General features: G+C 39.3%; 1 protein-coding gene across 2 annotated transcripts in view; it reads right to left on the bottom strand.

Moving 5' to 3' along the window:
• Positions 1-19,479, bottom strand: part of ABCA13 (ATP binding cassette subfamily A member 13) — a 173,001-nt gene extending 153,522 nt beyond the window's left edge. For both annotated transcript variants that reach the window (XR_008974827.1, XM_057428773.1), the window contains exons 1-7: positions 19,090-19,479; positions 14,981-15,074; positions 13,901-14,024; positions 5,946-6,097; positions 5,025-5,053; positions 3,283-3,446; positions 617-732 (exon numbers count right to left, since the gene is read on the bottom strand). Coding sequence is in view for 1 of the 2 variants with exons in the window: in XM_057428773.1 (XP_057284756.1) it covers positions 617-732; positions 3,283-3,446; positions 5,025-5,053; positions 5,946-6,097; positions 13,901-14,024; positions 14,981-15,074; positions 19,090-19,179 (769 nt within the window). In the remaining variant the exon portion in view is untranslated. The remainder of the gene's footprint in view (positions 1-616; positions 733-3,282; positions 3,447-5,024; positions 5,054-5,945; positions 6,098-13,900; positions 14,025-14,980; positions 15,075-19,089) is intronic.

Below are 19,479 nucleotides of genomic sequence, written 5' to 3'. Positions count from 1 at the left end.
TCAGGTGAAGTGGGATTCAGACTGCATATAATTCTTACCCTGACCTTACATGCAGAGCAGACAGCCACACGTAGAATCTTATCATGTGTTACCAGATAGTTTGCCAACAAAACTTGTTCCTGACCTTTTCTTGAGGAGTTGTCCTGGGGCCAGCCTACCTCCTCTAATTAAACTCATCTCCTATAAACAGCCCTTCAGGTGAGACCAGGATTTATAGCAACAGAAAAGCTTGAAGAAAACAATAGAAGCTTAAAGAAAAACAACCACAATACTTAACACACATGTCCAAACCAAGAGGCTATCCTATCAAATGGAAGAAATTGTCCTCTGTAGTGATTTCATCACTTTCCAAAATTCATCACTGAAAGATCATTCTAAACCGAATATATGAGACTAACGTGTTTTATTTAGCAAATAGTTGCCAGAGTTTGATGCACTTCAGTTTTTAGTAGTTAAAAGACAAATCAATAAAGAAATGGGTTAACACTACAGCAATATAGCTCATTCTTAGACCTTGTACTTCAAGAATTTAGCAGAAGCTTGGATAGTTACTTCTATTGAGTATTCCCAGCATGCTTGAGGTACTTCAATGAAAATCTGAAGCAAAATTTCTTACCATCTAAGCTCCTATCTTGTACTGTTGCAGCAGTTAAATTCAACGTTGTTTTCACCATTTCATAGAAACTTTGGCCCCATGGCATCATAGTTAAATCCTTCAATGATGCTAAGATACTGGAAGTGAAAGATAAAGCAAAACTCACGATCTCTCTACACCAGAAAACCAGAAAGGGCTTGGAGGAAGAAGACGATGCTCGAGCATTTGAATATTAAGATACTCTTTTTTTTATCATTCAAAAACTGATGTCAAATTAGACTTTTCATGAAAAGAAATACCCATACATTGAGATTTTACTGTTAAGAGTTTAACTCAATTTTAAACAAAAATAAAGAAACGTGTCCTGAGAAGACCAATGTCATCTGAAAAAAAAAAAAAAAGTAAAGAAAAGAGTTTAAAATGAGAGTAGAAATGCGAGCAAAAATGAGAGCAAAACTACAACCATTATCCCCACTACAAGGCAGGATGGACACAAAAAGCATACATTTTATTTCTACAGAATCTGCAGAGAAAAAATGAAACTTTAAAGCAACAGAACACTTTCTCTCAAATTAAACAAAGCGTATTACAGAATGCATTGATAAAATTATATTGAATTTCTTAGAAGTCTCAGTCACACTAGCTGTGAAACAAACTTCTTTGTTAATGTAGCTGTAATTTGCTGTTAAAGGTTTATGTTAATTTATCAGTGATTTCCTATAGAATATTCCTTTATCACTATGCAAATAATCCAGTTTTGTTAGAGTGGATCAGCAGTTTCCAACATATGTGAGAAGAAGAGAAGAAAAGCACTATTTAACCTCACCAAGTGGGTGTGAAAAGTTTCTATTAAGTGCCTCTGGGAGACACAACAAACACAATACAGTCCAGGAAGTGGGAGAAGTAAATTTAGGAACCTTTTTGCTGCCTAAATTCTGCCCAAGACAGGACCTCAATGTATGTTAGTACTACAAAGCTAGTCAAGAGTAAACAATGGATTTTGTGGCTGTCTTTCCAAATTGCATTAATTATGACAAATTTGGTCACTGAAGGACACCAAAGTCTTAAAAAAACCAAACCCCAAGTCTCCTTTTACTAATCACTTGTGGGTTGACACAAGCTGTCAGCCAAGCACCTATGCAGCTGCTCATTCACTCTCTTCTCCCACAGGGCAGGAAGAAAATAAAACAGAGGTGAGAAAACTCATAGATCAACAGAAAGACAGTTTAATAGGTAAAGAAAATGTTGTGCATGCAAGCAAAGCAAAACAAGGACTTTATTTACTACTTCCCCTCAACACGCAGATACCCAGCCACTTCCTGGAAAGCAGGGTCTCAGCATGCAAAATAGTTGCATGGGAAGACAAACCACACAACCACAAACATTCTCCAGTTTTGTCCCTTTCTCACTCCATCTATGCCTATAAACTCAGAGTAATCACTGCTGAGAGTATATTAACAGATTAGTAACTTGACCAAGCACAGCAGCCAGTAGTTACTGCTATCTTTGCTTACTGCTGCTGAAGAATAAAGCAATAATCATGAACTTATGATCAAGTTCCACTTTTACCTCAGGAACACACAGACCCTTTCAGAAAAGACTTCTGCTTTTGGGATATAAGCACCACAAGCACAGCTAATACATCCTTGCATGCTCATAGTTCAGAGAACAAGCTGGAATAAGGTTACACATGTCTCAGGCATGGGCCAGGGGAATTAAGCCCCGACACAGTTGCAGCCCACATATTGTAAGAGATTTATTTCCCAATTTCAAAAAAAAATATGCCATCATATCCTTATATCTTTTTTTATTAGGAAAAAGGCAGTGGGATGCTAAAGGGTGACAGAATCAGCACAGTAATTCCCCATTCAAAGTCTTTGGGCCCCTGCCTCCCTATGCAGTAAGGCTGGTGAAGTTGGTGCAGTTTTGCACAGGCAACCAGGTTCAGTGGCCTTCTCTAACCTTATAAATGTGTTGATTGACTACAACAATTTACTATCAACTGATTACAACCAGCTACCAACAAATACATTCCTGACTTTTTCCTAATTAATAATTCCATTATTTTACTGAAAATTCCTGTAGATACTTGTCAGTCTGTGATTTTGACGTCATGCCTTCCTCTGGATCCAACTGTCCTGTACCTGAGGCAGAAAACCTTCACATTCAGAATAGTCTCTGTGGGTTTTTTCTTACTGCTTCATTTCTTGAAAGAGAACAGCCAAAGCTACTTGGATAGCAAGAGGCTTGAGAAACGAAATGGAGACATTTTCCTGATATTGACAAAGTGATACATACACATTAAGTTAATAAGAATCCAAAATATTATTTTATTATATTCTTATGTAAATATTCTGTCTTTCAAAGACTCCCAAAGCACATTACAATTTTTAAAGTCATATTATGTGATGGGCTAATTTCAGTCATTGCTAACATGAAGATACTTCTTGAAGACTCCCAGAGAATCTCTGCTGAGTTTGAGAGACAAAAAGGTATACTTATAAAGGAATTAAAATGGGCAAAACCTCTTACCACACTTCTACAAAAGCAGAATCTGGTAAACAGAAGAAAAATTCACCCTCTTCACACCAATAAGAATGCTTATTTTATTAAATAGGCAGGAGAAGAACAAGAATTGCATGTAAAACCTTAAAACAAAGTGCTTTCAAGAATGCAAAAGTACTTACTTTTGAATAGCTTCTAGAAACTGTGTTACAGCAGCTACCTCATCTTCTGTATAAAAGCTGCTCAATTCAAGGTGAGGGAGCGAATGCAAAAAGTTCCAGAAGTATGGTTGCTTGTACAGGTTTTCTGCTCTAGAAATCATCTCCTCTGCTTCATTCAAATCCATCTTTATGTGAAGAAAACACATTTACATGGAACTCTTCCATTAACAGAAAAGAAACAAACAAAAAAAAGCAGGTGCCTGTTACTCTCCCTACCCCTGCTCTTACCCTCCTAAATTTTAAACCATTTAATTTTTTTTTTTTTTCAAGTGGAAATATACCTCTAGCTTTGGTAATTTGCCACATCATTTTGGTGGTACTTTGAACTTATGTCAGCTTTGTTTCAGATGTCTTTTTCTGCTCTGATGGAAAACGGAACTGGGAGAAAAGCTGAGCAATCTCTTCTTGCTCAGAAGCATTAACTTTCCCAAAGAGATCTCAAGCACAAAGGAGTTCTTTGGCCCTGAAATGAATTTCTAAGTCTAAAGAGCAGGGGACTGCCAGGAACATGCCATATTTGCCTCAAAGTTCCTTGCAGTGGGTGTGAAATAATTGATAAAAATGGCTCTTTAAATATGAACTGACTGGGCTAAAATTACCTCTTTTATAGGACTACACTATCAGATGCCTATGCAAAACATAGCATCTATCACATTTGGGTTTTATTCAGTGTTTGTTTCCCTAAATTAATGTTTCACTAGGGCACTTTTGGAATATGATAACATGAGCAGTGTTTACACAAAAGGAGGCTTATGTATACAAGCTCTGTTACTAATAATGATAAACTACATTCATCTAAATATTTTCCTAATGTTAATACATTCTTTCTATTCTATGTTCCATTCCTGATATTAAATTTATACTGATACAGCTCCTTTCAATCATCTCATGAGCAGTTTGAAAATGTTACTATAAAAATGCCATCTAATTTCAAGTTACAGATTGGAAATCTAGGTTTCATGAAGTAGCCGTTACCATCAAATATAGAGAAAATTAATTTTAAAATATTTTTAAACTGAAGCCAGTGATCTGTGAAAGGTACAAAAATTATAGTAATGGTGATCTACTACTGTGCCCATTCAGCCTTCCTCTTTCGTTGAGAATGCAAGAGTGAAAGACTAATGCATTAGGGACAGCACAAAGACTAAATTCATTTCACAAACTGCCAAAGAGATTCTGAGGATAGTTACACCATATCTTGCAATTCTGTCTTCCTTCACCCCCAATTGAGCCTGCTTCCCATATTTACTAGATCAGAAATCTGAATTCAAACTAATCTCATCCAAGCAAAAGCCTCACCTTTTCAGTCTCACTGTCCTTTTTTAAGTGCTGGGCTGCTGAGGGAAGATGATTAATAAGAAGTAGACACTAGATAAGAGTTCCTTGCAAGACATTTTGTAATATGTTATATAGCTACATGGGGTCTGGCAGATGCGCTTTTAAATTGCTCCTAATGAATGACTAGCCTTCAAACAGCTGAGGATTTTAGCAACTAACAACCTAGACTGGTTTAAATCAGTAATGTAGAAATCACTGAACCTCTGTCAAATTTACAAGCCATCATTTTTTCTTTCAACAGCATACCAATTTTCTTCTTAAGATAGTTTACTAAAACTTGACAGGATACAAATCTCTAACCATTATAATAAAGATGCCTCAAAATCCAGAACTGTAATTTAGAAACAGACTATAAAAATACTTACATTAAGAAAGGTGGTGATGTTACAGAGCCCTGTAAAATCAAATATTTTCCTTTACACAGAAGCCTTATTAACTTCAAGAGAATCAGTTTTATAAGCAATAGCAAGTAGTGCACAAAGGGCATTTCTACAGGACTAAAGGCATGTGAAACAATAATACCCTACAAAGACAGCAATCCATCTGATTTTCTATGTTTTCCAATACTTTACTATTATCAGAAGAAAAAGAAAAAATCAAACCCCAATTTAAAAGAAACTGCTAATCATTCACTTCTCAGTAAAGCAAAATCATCATATCCACACTAGATGAACGCACGAGCTCCCAGACAGCCAGGCATGAAAATTACTTTTGCCTAAATCTTTCTGCTTGAAAACTCATCCAGAATGGCAGGATAGTAGCAGGTCTTAAATGCCCACCTGCTACAGCAGCAAGACTGCACAGCATGGGTGGGAACACAGCAGCAGCATCAGACCTTGGTGTTTCCAGTCTCTTTTAGTGTGAGACTGAATTGTTTGCCTAGTAGTGAGCTACTGAGGTTTTCCCACCCCTACACTCTCTAGTGCAATAGAAAAACCTGGGAAGAAGAACTTAACTACTGATAAGTTACTTTGGAATGTATCTTATACCAAGTAACTATGTACTCAGGTTATTAATCCTTACCTTTAAATCTTTCCCTTCACAGTATTTTGTTAACTATCAAGTAGCAAAGCAAGTGTATAGTTTTAGAAAATGAGCTTTTTTCTTCTGATAATTTTAGGATGGCCACAGTAATAGTAATCATAAAAGCCCTTCTTTCCATTCTTTCAGATGGGCTAAAAATTTAGTTTTTACATTTTATTTTTAATCTAAGAATATTACTTTATTTGCTGGTTGTCATTACCTGGTAGACAAAGAAATTCACTATTAGAAAGATCACAGCTTACCTGAGAACTTTGAATTTTCTTCCCATAGCTTTTCTAAAGCCATGGCTTTCTCTGTGGTCTCAATAAATCCCTCTGCAAGTTCCTCTATCTCTTTCATGATGTCTAGATCAGGTCCTGTGAATCTCTCTGGACCCGTCTGGATGCCTGCAGTACTTTTCACAAAAGGAAACAGGGCAGGGGAGGTAATTACAAACTGGAAGTAAAGAGCTGTGTATAAGCTCACAGTAGTATTGTGATATTTTAATTTTTTTATTTATTTTTTTTTAACTATTGTGCATTTACACAACCTTTACTTAGTTCAGTTCATTAATGTGCAATCTGCAACACTGAGCCTCAGAACCTCAGGAAAGAGAACAATGAAAAATTGCTGAGCTGGAGCGGCTCAACTGCACCAGGAACCCAATTCTGGCAGCAGCCAAGGACAGACACGTCCAAAAATGTCTCTTATGTCTCTAAACACATACACATCTAAGCAACCAGAACAGGTAAGTTGGTCAATGTCACTAGATGAAATATAGGTAAATTCCTCTTTCTGGGCCCTGAAGAAAGTTGGTGCTTGCTCTTTAGTCAGTTTACTAAGCAAAAGAACTGTGATAACAACTCTACCACCTTAATAAAAAAGCATCCACACTAACAAACATACACTGATTCCAGATGACATGCTCCTCAAGATACCCTGCTACTTGAAAAGTTAGAAAAGTGGACTGTCTGGCTACATATTTCTGCCTCATGCTGACTCACAGACAAAGTGTTGGTCACTAGGAAAACCTATAGTTTGTATTTGGGATATGACAGCCTATTTTTTTTCAAAACACATGCAACAGCCTATAAACAGATCATATTCTCACTACTGACTTTCCCCCGATTCTAATAGCTAAACTCGTGGTATACGTTACTATCTCTATCATACTACCATCTGGTGGCTACTCAGTAGCACAACAGTTTTCCATCAAGGAGAAATCAGTTAAATATCTCTTTACAGGACAAAATACTTAGACCCTCCTGAGACACCATAAACACTTTTAGCATGTTACTAGGCAATTGTCGTGGTTTAAAACCAGTCAGGCAGCTCGTTCATTCACTCCCCCCCTTCTTTCCCTCCCCCTACTCCCAGAGGGACGGAGAGGAGAATCGAAAAGAATGCTACTCCCCTGGGTTGAGATAAAAACAGTTTAGTAACTAAGGTATAACACAGATCACTACTGCTACCACCGATAATAATAATGATAAAGGAAATAACAAGGGAAGAGAACACAACACCTCACCACCAGCCAACTGATAACTCCCCCCCCCCACCCCCCGCCAGCCTGACGAAGCACCAGCCCATACCTCCTCTAGCCCTGCAGTCCTAACCCTTCCAGGTAACTCCCAGTTACATCCTGGGCATGACGTGCTGTGGTATGGAATATCTCTTTGGTCAGTTTAGGTCAGGTGTCCTGTCTCTGCTTCCTCCCAGCTTTCCCTCCTCCCTGGCAGAGCATGAGGCTCACAAAGTCCTTGGTCAGACTAAAACATCAGCGTTATCTGCTCTGTTCCTAGGCCAAAAGTCAAAACAAAATGCTGCACCAACTACTAAGAAGGAGAAAATTGACTGCTACTGCTGAACCCAGGACAGCAATTGAATTCTGTTTTATCTTATAGTAAGTTCAAATGATCTTAGAGTGAAATCCTAGGTAGCAAAAATACAGTTATTTTTCATTAGAAGCACCATTAACTGTCACATAAGCCCCGCTTACAAAAGCATACTAAAGATTTACATTTCTTTCTTGTCAAACTTGTAGTTTGACTTGTTTTCAGAACAGTACTTACTTATTGGTAAAGGAAAACCTAGTTAGATAAATGATATGAAGCAAACAATAAATCAAAGCAAAAACATCAGCCACTGCTTTCAGGTTCTCTCATTTCTCTATCTCTCCCTCCCTGATCCTTGTTTGTTCAGACACTCACAGGCCTGTCTGTAACTTTAGACTAGGGGATGAGAAGAAATTCTAATGTTAATCAATTTCTTGATTGTTTCAGTGCAGCTTATTTTGATCCCAACTTGGTCACCAGCCAGTAGGATTTTGGAAAACTCTTTCAACAACCTCAATCTTCAATGGATTAAAGGCAGAACAATTCCTCACTATTTTTTATTTTAATGGAGTTTCAAAAATCAGGCTTCTGTTGTTCAGAGGGAGGCTTTTAGGGTGATTAATAGCTGCAGTTTTACCTATTGCTTTTGAAAACTTCCATATAAGTTCCAAATTTACTGCCTGAAATTCCAGACAGCTAGAAACACTGGTATTTGGCAAAGAACATGAATAATAACTGCATACTGAAAACTTTCAAGCACTGTGCTTTTTAAGCATGAACAAATAGCCAGCACTTGGCCAGAATAACAAACATCACATTGGTTAAGACACAAATCCAGTCAGAACTGTAAAATAATAGTATTCTGGCTCAGTTTCCACAGATATTTTATTGATAGCTATAAAGTTTCCTTTGAACTAAGATGACCGGCAAAAGGCTTCCAGGTCATGCTGCCTTAAGTGCTGTGTGAGGTGTCTCCAGGCTTGAAGGCTGGAAGACAAGCCACGGTCCTGCAAGGGGTTCCACAGAGAACATGAGGGGGGAACACAACTGGGAAAGGTACACAGACTAGAAACATTAAAGAAAAAAGCTGGCAGCACTTGGAGCACGGTGGCTCTGAATCACTCCATGGAGAAGTGCAGGGAAAAGCAAGTTGATGGTGAAACTCCCAAGCACAAGGATGAGAGCAGCCATTCCAACATGCTGTTTCTGAACCATTAGCTTTATGGGGATTTCCAGGGCAGAAGCGATGTCAGCCAGCTGCCACTGTGCCCCTTTTTTTGCCATCATTGCCACAGACTGGTTACTCATGGAGCTGAGCGCAACCTCCTTTGGTAGAGGAAATAGTGACAGGCAGATTAGTTATCAGGCTGTTTTGTGAAACAGATGAAAATACTTCAGAGCTTCTATCTGCTGAATATCCATGCTAAATTTGAAAGGATTTTATATCTTTTCAACACGGTAATAGGGAAACACAGTTATCTCTTAATAACAATGTCATAAGATACAACTAGTTTCTTAACTCAGAACAAACTGCACAAAATTGCAGGAAGATGTCATTATTTTGCCAAAGAGATAAGAATCTAGACTTCAAAACCAGACACGGCAACACTCAAGACAAGCAATTTTCAGATAGTGTGCTGAAAAACTTAATTGTTGCACTGTTACTCTCCCAAAGAGCCTTCAAAGTACGCTTTCTGGAACAGAAGATATTGTGAATGTGTAAAGGAAGTCAACAGCAGCAGTTGCTAGGAACAATAAAAAGGATAAGCAAGGGATGACAAAAAGGACAAAAGGAGGTAGCCAGCAATTTGTAAGAGACTATGTACTTAATTAGAATTGGGGTGTTAGGAGAAAGTATGTGTGCATGTGTGTATATGTGCATATGTAAATGATATCATTATCGTCCATGGTAACTCTTCCCTTAATTGTGCATTTCCAGAAGTGCTTTCATGAGGGCAGAAATTAAACTGAAGACATATATTCATACAAGTTCTGACTATAACAAAACACTGTTAAAAGGCAAAAAGACTGCATCTCTCTGAGCATGTAAAAGCAACCATCATTTCCTAAAGTCATGACTCAGAAACGATAACTCTGTCCAAATTACTCAGTAACTCAGGATGACAATAAGAACATTTCAGAGTTGATCTGATATCTCAGCTCTGATGTGCAATGCCATTTAGACTGGTGATTTTCAAAAGCCTCTCAGCAAACTCTTCTCTCAACCTCACCCCTGTCATCACATTAAAAATTAGTCTCTAAAATCGCCAAGCCCCAGCTGCTCTGGCTCCCATTCTGCAGCATCTCAGGACAGCCTTGGAGACATGACATCTTCAACACCAATACACATGCTGGACAACAGCTTACTGTGTGTTTGTCCCAGAAAGATCTTTCTCCTCCTTGGGTACATACTGTTATAACCCTTGTAAAATGCAAGGAACCACAAAAATATAAAGAACCATAAAAGCATTGTTCCTTACTGGCTATCAAATGGAGAAAACTCATGTTTAAAATTCCTTTTCTCCCCAGCTCTCTAGCAATCTATAAGCAAGATCACAAAAATTGCTCAGGTTTCTGTTTTCCAACTACACAGCACAAGACTACAAAACTTGGCCCAGACCACACAGGGTTACTGTTCAGTAAGTTGCTGTAGAAATGCAGCTATCTTGCAGAATTATTACTTTTTTAATTTGAAGATACACATCATTATAGAAAAAAATGGCCCACTAATCAATTCTCATGCAAGTGCATATCACAGTTGCTCAGACTTTCCTTGATTTTGTTTTTCTACACCTGCTCTTGTACATGAGCTTTTCTGATACTACTCCACTAGAGGAGGCCCAAGTATCAACAAAACTAGTAACAAGAAAGGAACCAGCATGAGTGGGGCTGATCCAGGAGCAGGGACTAAGCTAGGAGCCGAGTCCACCCTGGAGGAGGCCATGCCCTCACTAAGGGGCACTGTCCCTCAGCATCCTAGCCAGCAGACAGACCCAGGGGTGGGTCACAGGCTCCAGTGACAGCCCCTGCACAGAAGGATGAGTTTTTTTTACAAAAGACAACTGTATTTCAAACTGAGAGCAACAATACGGCACATACTATGAAAACAAATGGGCTAAGTGTCCATGCAAACTATGCAAAGTCTCTGATTTACCATTAATAAACACAACATTGTTAATGCAAAAATGTCCCTGAAAATTACTATAAAGAACCACCTATGATTTGATATACATCCTCAAAAGGAAATAATTGGTACTACTGTTCCTGTGCCACCCCTTCTTTCTAGTCAAAGCAGGGACATTGCAGGATTCGGTTATGCTTGGCTGATCAAGCTGACAGCCTGTAGTCCTAAGGCTGTTGGCAGCCAGCATAAGTCAGAGCAACCCTGAAGTTGATTTAATTTATACTGATGGACCTGCTAGAATAGACTGACCTTAGAATGAGTTTCATCCTACCTTTTTATCCCTTTTTCTTACCTGAACTATATACTACTCAGTGTAGCTTATTGAGCGTACAAATATGCATACATACATGCATTTTATTTTTCAGTTGAAAAAATTAGAGCCATTGAAAAACTTCCCTAATTCTTAAGCTGGTCTAAGACTGCCTCCTGGAAATTCTTTCCTGCTTTTCTTTTGAGCTGAAAAATGATTTGGGCAGTTCAGTCAAAGCAGTGTAAATAATCATGCAGAGCAGTCAACATAGTTCATAGTTTCTAGAGGTTTAACACACTTAGATGGCAATTGGGCTAGTGATGTAAATAAAAACTATCCTTTTAGGAAACAGTCTGTAAAAAGATCAACAGCTATTGTAATTCTATAACCCAGTAATACAGTATTGCTACTGCAAGTGACAGGCTACAGCCTTTGTACTGAGTGCAAGACCATGGCACAGAAGCTTGCCACCTTTGCTTTGTCTGAACTTCTGAACTTGTCTTAATGTACCTGGAGTTCTGTTTTGCCTTGGTTTAGTTTTAACTTTTTTTCTGGCCAGATGGCTCTTCGCTTTACTTTCACTGTCACTGTATAACACCATCATAGGTTTATATGGATTAACAAGTGTTCATCCAGAGCAAAGTGAGATATTTATGATTAACATAGCAAAGCAGTGCAGAGGAACACAGGCCCAGTATAACAGTAAAGACCTTGAGAAGTGGGGACACAAGAGATACTTTACTGAAATACAAGATAAGGGATGAGGCACAGGCTGGTACTTAGGAACCTATGGCTATAAACAACTCAAAACTGACCAGTTAAAATGCAGAGCTATAGTCAGACAAAGCCAATTTATAAGTATCAGGAAAAAAGAACAGGTATCTAACATATGTGAAAGATACCACATACATTCAGATGTACCACATAAATTCAGATATACCAGATACAAACCAATGGGGAACAAGAAGGGTAAAAAGCACATTAGCAAACATAAGTGACCCCAAGTGCACTTTAGAGTGGAAAAGAAGCCAACACCACCACATTCCTCCAGGTAAAGGGCTCCAGATCATGATTTGCCATAACAACCTCACCAGCAGCAGCAGCTACTGACTCTATGACCCAGAGCAGCAGAGGAAAGGTGAGCATAACCACAGAGAAAGGAGGAGAAATTAAGTGGCTGTATAACAACTTTAACTATATTATTTTTTACTAGGAGAATTATTATTAGGGCTGCATCAAAAGGAGCATGATCAGCAGGTCAAAGGAGGTGATCCTGCCCCTCTACTCTGCTCTCGTGAGACCTCACCTGGAGTATTGCGTGCAGTTCTGGTGTCCTCAACATAAAAAGGACATAAAATTGTTGGAACAAGTCCAAAGGAGGGCCACGGGGATGATCAGGGGACTGGAGCACCTCCTGTATGAAGATAGGCTGAGGAAGTTGGGGCTGTTCAGCGTGGAGAAGAGAAGGCTGCGTGGAGACCTCATAGCAGCCTTCTGTATCTGAAGGGGGCCTATAGGGATGCTGGGGAGGGACTCTTCATTAGGGACTGTAGTGATAGGACAAGGGGTAACAGGTTAAAACTTAAACAGGGGAAGTTTAGATTGGATATAAGGAAGAAATTCTTTACTGTTAGGGTGGTGAGGCACTGGAATGGGTTGCCCAAGGTGGTTGTGAATGCTCCATCCCTGGCAGTTCTCAAGGCCAGGTTTGACAGAGCCTTTGGTCAACATGGTTTAGTGTGAGGTGTCCCTGCCCATGTCAGGAGGGTTGGAACTAGATGATCTTAAGGTTCTTTCCAACCCTAACTATTCTATGATTCTATGACTGTAATACTGTTATTTCTGTATAGAAGCATTTTGTGTAACAATAGACCTGGACTAAGAAAGATTTGTGACTTAAACTGTTAAGATTTCAATTCTACTAACAAATTAATACTTCATGTGGAACGTGTTTGCCCAGCATGATCTTATGCTCTATCAACACTTCTCTAAGTGTACAAATAACTAGAACACACTGTCTAGATCAAACAGCAAGTATTATGACCTGTTACTGTGATACTGAAGCTTTTCAACTTGATACAGGCTGAATTTATTACTACCTATAAACCTTTGCAATAATAAACCATAAATTTGGTGCTTTTACACACTTACTTGACCCAAACCAAGATCTTTTTTCATAGATATTTACAATTTTCTAAGAAGAAGCATTCATATATATATACACATATATTCTGGTTAGCTCATCTTAATTTGAGCTTTGCAATATATTTATTTAAGACTATGTCCTTCAGACAATTTACATAAATATCTTTGCATCTCCACTCTTCTCAACATTCTTAAATAGATGAAAATGCTACATTTCTTATGAAAAAGCCCAAATTGGTCTTTATTCTCTCTGCAGTCTGGGCTTCTGTAACAGCGCCTTCTTACAGACTAATTTTTCAAGTTCTTTTTATTACAGATCTTCTGCTACTCCTTTTTGGTTCTTTGTGGGGCTTACTCAAGAGCTATTCTTGTGCTGTTTTTCTATGTTTACTTCTCCCCCCATGTATGCTCCCAAATTATTCAAAGTTTAAATCCATTTATTATATACTTTCTGTTGCTCAATTTTACCCTCATGTAATAAAAAGACTTTCTAGTGAAAGACAAAATCATGTTTTCACATGGCAGAAGTGAAAGGCAAGAATATCACAAGGTACCTCCCCATTTTTTCCCCCAAAGAGTTTTCAGTATCTAATAACAGCATGAAATGCCTAAGAATGGCAAGCAAAAATTACGAGGAGTCATGACTAAGGCCCTACATCTTTTGCATTCATAAGGATACTGAAGGAAACTTTAGCAAAGAATAACAAAGCTCCTATTCTACCTGTCTACAAGACAATAAGAACCTTTGCTGTAGAAAAAGATGCACTTTGATACTGACAGCTCTGTCAAATTCATGCAACTTACCGTAAGCGGTTGTTTTCCTGTGTTGCATAGCTAGTATTTTTGCATTTTGAACCAACATTACAGAAAAGAGTCCGTATGAAAGGATAAAGGCCCCCGCTTGGTAAATCCCGAGCTTCCAAGTAACCTAAAACCAAGTAGCAGCAGAATTAAAACCAGTGACATTGCAGTTACAAACCTGTACCATCACATTGTGTTCTCTTCTCCTAGAAAGCAGCTTTGTCACCTGCCAACAATGTAGTTGTATTGATGGCAGGTGCCATAGAACCATAGACTTGTCTGGGTTGGAAGCAACCTTAGTCATCTAGCTCCAACCCCCCTGCCATGGGCAGGGACACCTTCCACTAGATCAGGTTGCCCAAAGCCCCATCCAACCTGGCCTTGAACCCTGCCAGGGATGGGGCAGCCACAGCTTCTCTGGGAGACCTGTTCCAGTGCCTCACCCCCCTCACAGTGAAGAATTTTGTTCCATTTAAGAACAACTAATTCATCACAGAAAATTAATAACTTCTGTGTCAGACTGTGGCAACAAGGTATAACATTTGAGAGAAGTCATTGAAAAGCTGATTTTCACAGTAGTAACACCACTGCAACATCATATGCTGATAGCCTCTCTTCCAAAAATTACTTGTGACCTAGATTAGGATACAGACTTCTTCACTAACTAGTATTTCCTCTTTTTTCCCAGGCTTTCATGAGGTAAAGGAACTGGTATTCAGCTATATTCATTCTAAATCCCATTAAATGAGTAGGGGTAAGATTCATATTGCTTAACTTAATATCTACTGCCTCTGAGCCAGTCACCTATACTTCATTACTTAATAGAAGGAAATAAGTACAACTGAAACTTAAATAATCCACTTTACTCCAAAGTAGATGTCTCAAATCTAAATCAGACTATCTCTTACCCACCTAAATATAACTTGGTTAGATCCACAGTTAGACACAACTGAAGCCTACTGTAGGATTCTTTCCATTGACTCCACTACATTTCAGTTCACCCTTCTAGGATAAATGCAATATTTCCTAAACACTTCTCAAGCAGAGGCAACCAGAATAGAACACAGGTGAAACAAAACATACAGTTTTCCTTGTAATTTGGAGGCTCTTGGAAGCGGATTGCAGCCAGAATCAAGAAAAGCACACATGGCCAGAGTATTTCAGTGAGAGACAGGACCTGAAAAGGGAAATCAAAACATCATCAGTACTATAGAAAACATGATTTGGGAACAAATCATTTCAATTCATATACCTTTTAATAAGAAAATAAAAAAAAATAAATATTCCCTCTGCAACTACTTCAGGGAAAATAACATAATTACAAGTAAATTAGCAATTAAGACTTCTATTTAAAACCCTTATCGCTTTGCCAAATACAGAGTATTCAGAGTTCAAATGCAGTTCTCACTTGCATTTCTAGTGTTGGTAGATATTTCCCTCTGGTCAACGCAGTGACTGGTGATGTGATGACAGTGACATCCAGCTTTCCAATTCCTGAACCTCTGAAAAGGCCAGCTTTTCCATACCTTGCTGCAACTCTTCGTGCTCCCCTACTGTCTTGAGCCTTGCCCAGCGGTGTACCTCCTTGTCATGCCTTGCTCCCTGACTGGGAAACTGGTTGGATCCCTGACATCTTTTCTTTCACCTCTCTCCAAAATCCATCACCTCCAATAGCACAGTGTTGCAAGACCAGCCAAGCAAATGGGCCTGATGCTGCCCACTGCCACTCTTTGTCTTGCCTTCCCATTTCCAGGGACACAATGAAAAGGCACCCAAGCTAGTGCATTGCAGGACTCTCAGATTTTGAGTACATCTGTCAAGCAAAATTAAAGTACACAGTCTGTGCTTGTATATGAGGAGAGAGAGGGTGCAAACCCCCAAATGGATTGCAAAGAGAAAGAAAACAAACGATTTTCAGGTGCAAAAAGGAACAAATCACCATTCAGCCAGCTTTCAAAAGGCTTCTAGATTCACTGATAAAAGTGCTACAAAAAGTGTGAACACCAAACTCAGTAACAGAAATGTAGCAGAAATGACAGCCACACTAAATATTTCCCATTAGAGGTTATTAACTTCTCCAAAGTATATTGAGGATTTTTATTTCTAAACTAGTAGAGCTGAATCAAGTTCCACTGGGGAGTGATTCCTAAACTTGGGTATGTTAGAAAAATACCTGAGAAAGGCAACGTAATGCTTAGAAGAACAAAACCCAGTGAGAAAGCCTTCCCTGTGGAAAAGGCCTTCTCTGCTGAACACAAGGCAAGGAAATAAAGGCTTTCTGAATTTTGAGAAGTTACCATTTATCTGAACTGAACACACTCCAAATTCAAAAAGAGCGAACCAAAAAGAGATTGAAGCAATGTACTTTCAAATGTTTAGGGAGCAGCAAGTGCCAGCTGCTGCTTCCTAAGGCACAAGGAGCCATGCATAGCAGTAACACTCCCAGCAGAGCAGGGGCCCCATCAGCTAGGAGCCACTTCTTCAGGACCCCACAAGGCGAACTGGGCAGGCCCAGCCATCACAGACAGGAACCCAGATCCTCAGACTAGGTCATGGTGATGAGGCAGGACCATGGTCAAGCCAGAAAGACAGTGGCCAAGCACAAGAGCTGAGCTAGAGAGCAACGCACCTCTGACTTCACCCAAACAGGAGCTGAACCCCCAGAAGCCCCATTTCAGTTGGGCCCTGGGCCCAGGTGGGGCTGGTCAGGGTGATTAAGGCTTATCAGTGCCTCCAGGGTGCTGGCAAGTCTCTCCTCCTTAGCAAGTTCATCCCCACACGTCCTACCTAGGATTGGAAGTGGAGTAGTTCTGTTGCTGCAGGGTAACAGTGGGCTAGTTTGGTGGGTGTGGGTTGTGGATTCAGGTACTGCAGATGAGGAAAGCGAAATTACAGGAGAGCTCTGGAGGAGGTGTCACCATCCTGGCCATGAGGGGCTGGGAAGGGTCAAGGCTGCCCCTGGAGACACACACACACCATCACCACCAGACTAGTGCTGGGGAAAAGCGGTGGAAGGTCCCACAAGAAGCTCAAGCAGGGGGCCAGGGCTGTGGGAGGCCAGAGCTCAGAGGGAGGTTTATAGGGGGAAGGCCCTGGGCAGCCACAGGCTGGGCTCCCTGTTACTCACCACAGGGCTTGAAGCAACCTAAGCTGGCAGTCAGGGCACAGCATGAGCCAGCTGCTCCGTAAAGGGCAGGGAGTCAAAGGGGATACCCCCAGTCTAGGGATCAAAACAAACAGTGTACAATGCCATGTTGGCACCAGGGGAGAAAGGTGTCTAATGAAATGATTAGAGCTGTAAACAACCGTTACTTTCTTTTTGGACTGCTTTCTCCTTGGTTGTTGCCATTCACCTGAGAAACCTCCCTGCACCTGAAGAATAGGGTAAATAGCACTAATTTTATTGAATCTATAAAATTCAACAAATATATCAAAATCATAACTGCGTAATACCAGTAAGCCAAGCAAGTCTAGGCCTATTAAAATAATTTCCATTGTTTAGAAGGTTTTAGGAAAGCAAATCATTTCCTCATTTTCCATTCATGTCCAGAATTATGGCTTATCAGAGGTAGACTTCTCAGTCTTAACATGCTTATGCCTTTCTGTGTTAGAGTACCATGAATCTAGATGCTGATAATAGCAATTGCAGAGAACCTAGGCATATTAAGCCTCTTCACTGTGTAATATCAACTAATGCCATATGACACTCATGACGCATCATTAGTTCAACAGACCACACTTTTCTTTTAGCCCTAACTGCTGATAAACAGCCATGAGAGGAAAATTGCCTTCTACAAATAGATCTACACAATATCATGCAAAACAGAAGCACATCAAATCTTTCTCTCCTCAGATTCATAAAGGTCTGCCTTTGTGAATATAGGTGAATGATCCATATCGATTTCTCCTTGCATAACTGCAGAAGGAGCGCCTTCCCGGCTCAGTGTTTGCACAACACTAACAGATTTTGCGAATTCCCCGGGGCAGCTTCTGGCTCTGAACAGTCAGAATTAAATTTTCTTTGGGTCATTGATTGTAATTTCTGGTTTGGGGAAGTCTGTATGTCAGCAAGCTCTCCATTCAAGGAAGCTACCAATTAGGCAAACTTAAATTTTACATGAAATGAGATTTTTTTCCTTCAAAAAATATACAAGAGAGAAAACTAGACAGAGCAAGAAGAGAAACAGATCAGCATGGAGAACAGGAGATACAGAGAAGACAAGGCACAGTTATTGAAGTCTGAGGAACAGGTAGCGTACAGAAGTGTCTGGGAATGGAGAAGAATATAAACAACAGTGTGTCTCCCCCAGAACTGTCTTTCATATTAAAAAAAAACATAATTTGAAATCACTTGGAGAAGAAATTCTCTTTCTAAATCACAATTTTATTTAAGTGAAATACTTTTGAAATGAAAAGCTGTATGTTTATCTGATTGAGGTAATCCTATCCAAAGCAGCCAACATGCCTCATTGTAAATCCACAGATCATCACAGACAAGGGAAATCAATGAGAAAGTATTAACTAAGTGACATTTTTTTCCACAGAAATGTTGTCTTACTTCAGAAAATTTACTTCTTTCTATCTGAAGTTGAAAAATCACATCAGTCACAGTGAAAGCAAACAATGATGTCTCATCTCATATTTATTTTAATTTTGACTGCTGTTGAAGTAGCTGCATATTGAAATTTGGAAGGTTAAATTAGGCTTTGTAGAATGGATAAGAAAGGAAATTTAGAAGCATATAAGATTTTAATATATAATCTTAATATACAATCCTCTCATTTCCAATATCTAGATTTTGATCAAAATTGTGCAAGATTTCTTACATTGCCATTTAAGTACCTGTAATGTGAAGAAAATTGATTTTCATCCTCTCCACTGCTACAAGTACTGGTAGTATCTAGTGATAATTAAAAGATAAGCTGTGGCTCTTCAGAACTTTATGAGATTTACTATCTCATTTACAAACTAGAGAACATTGTTGTATTAAGCCATTTTAGAATTAGAACACACTATTGTTCTCTACTTGTGTTTTCAACAATTAGGAGACCAAAACCAAAACAGGAATCATTTGCAGCTAGCCTGTCTTTAACAATCCACAGTAAAAAGGAAAAATTGATAGATACACACTTTCCAGTGGATATTAAAATAAGATTTAGGGTATTCCTTTTCCATCATTTCTAAAAACTCACCGGCTGCCTCACACGACAGAGCCAGTTCTTCCAAAAGAGAGCCTTGAATTGCTGTACAGCACGCCCCATGTCGTCTTTTCTTTCCTTCATCCACTTGCAGAGTGGCTTCTTAAGGACTTTCTAACTGAGAATCATCTCACCAAGCAGTCTGAAGGTATCATTCCAAAGCTGATTAATTTCAGCACTAGAGAATAGTGCAAGAGATTTTTCCTTGCTTGCTGAGAAAAGATGAGATTATGTTTCTGCCTGTTGTTTTGCATTCGTTGAGGAATCTCATCTTTCCATTTGTTTCTCAGTGCAATGAACAGTGAGGGGATGGGTTTGTATGAATGCCTTCAGGGTGCTTTACTCCACAGTACATATTCTGCACTTCTTTCTACTTTACTAGGA

This window comes from Pezoporus wallicus, unplaced genomic scaffold (genome assembly GCF_028554395.1).
Source record: "Pezoporus wallicus isolate ANWC-B61680 ecotype Strahan unplaced genomic scaffold, APGP_CSIRO_Pwel_v1 contig_6658, whole genome shotgun sequence".
In the NCBI taxonomy this organism is placed as follows: Eukaryota; Metazoa; Chordata; class Aves; order Psittaciformes; family Psittacidae; genus Pezoporus; species Pezoporus wallicus.
The sequence above is the reverse complement of the archived record's forward strand: the minus strand, read 5'-3'. Positions and strand labels throughout refer to the sequence as shown.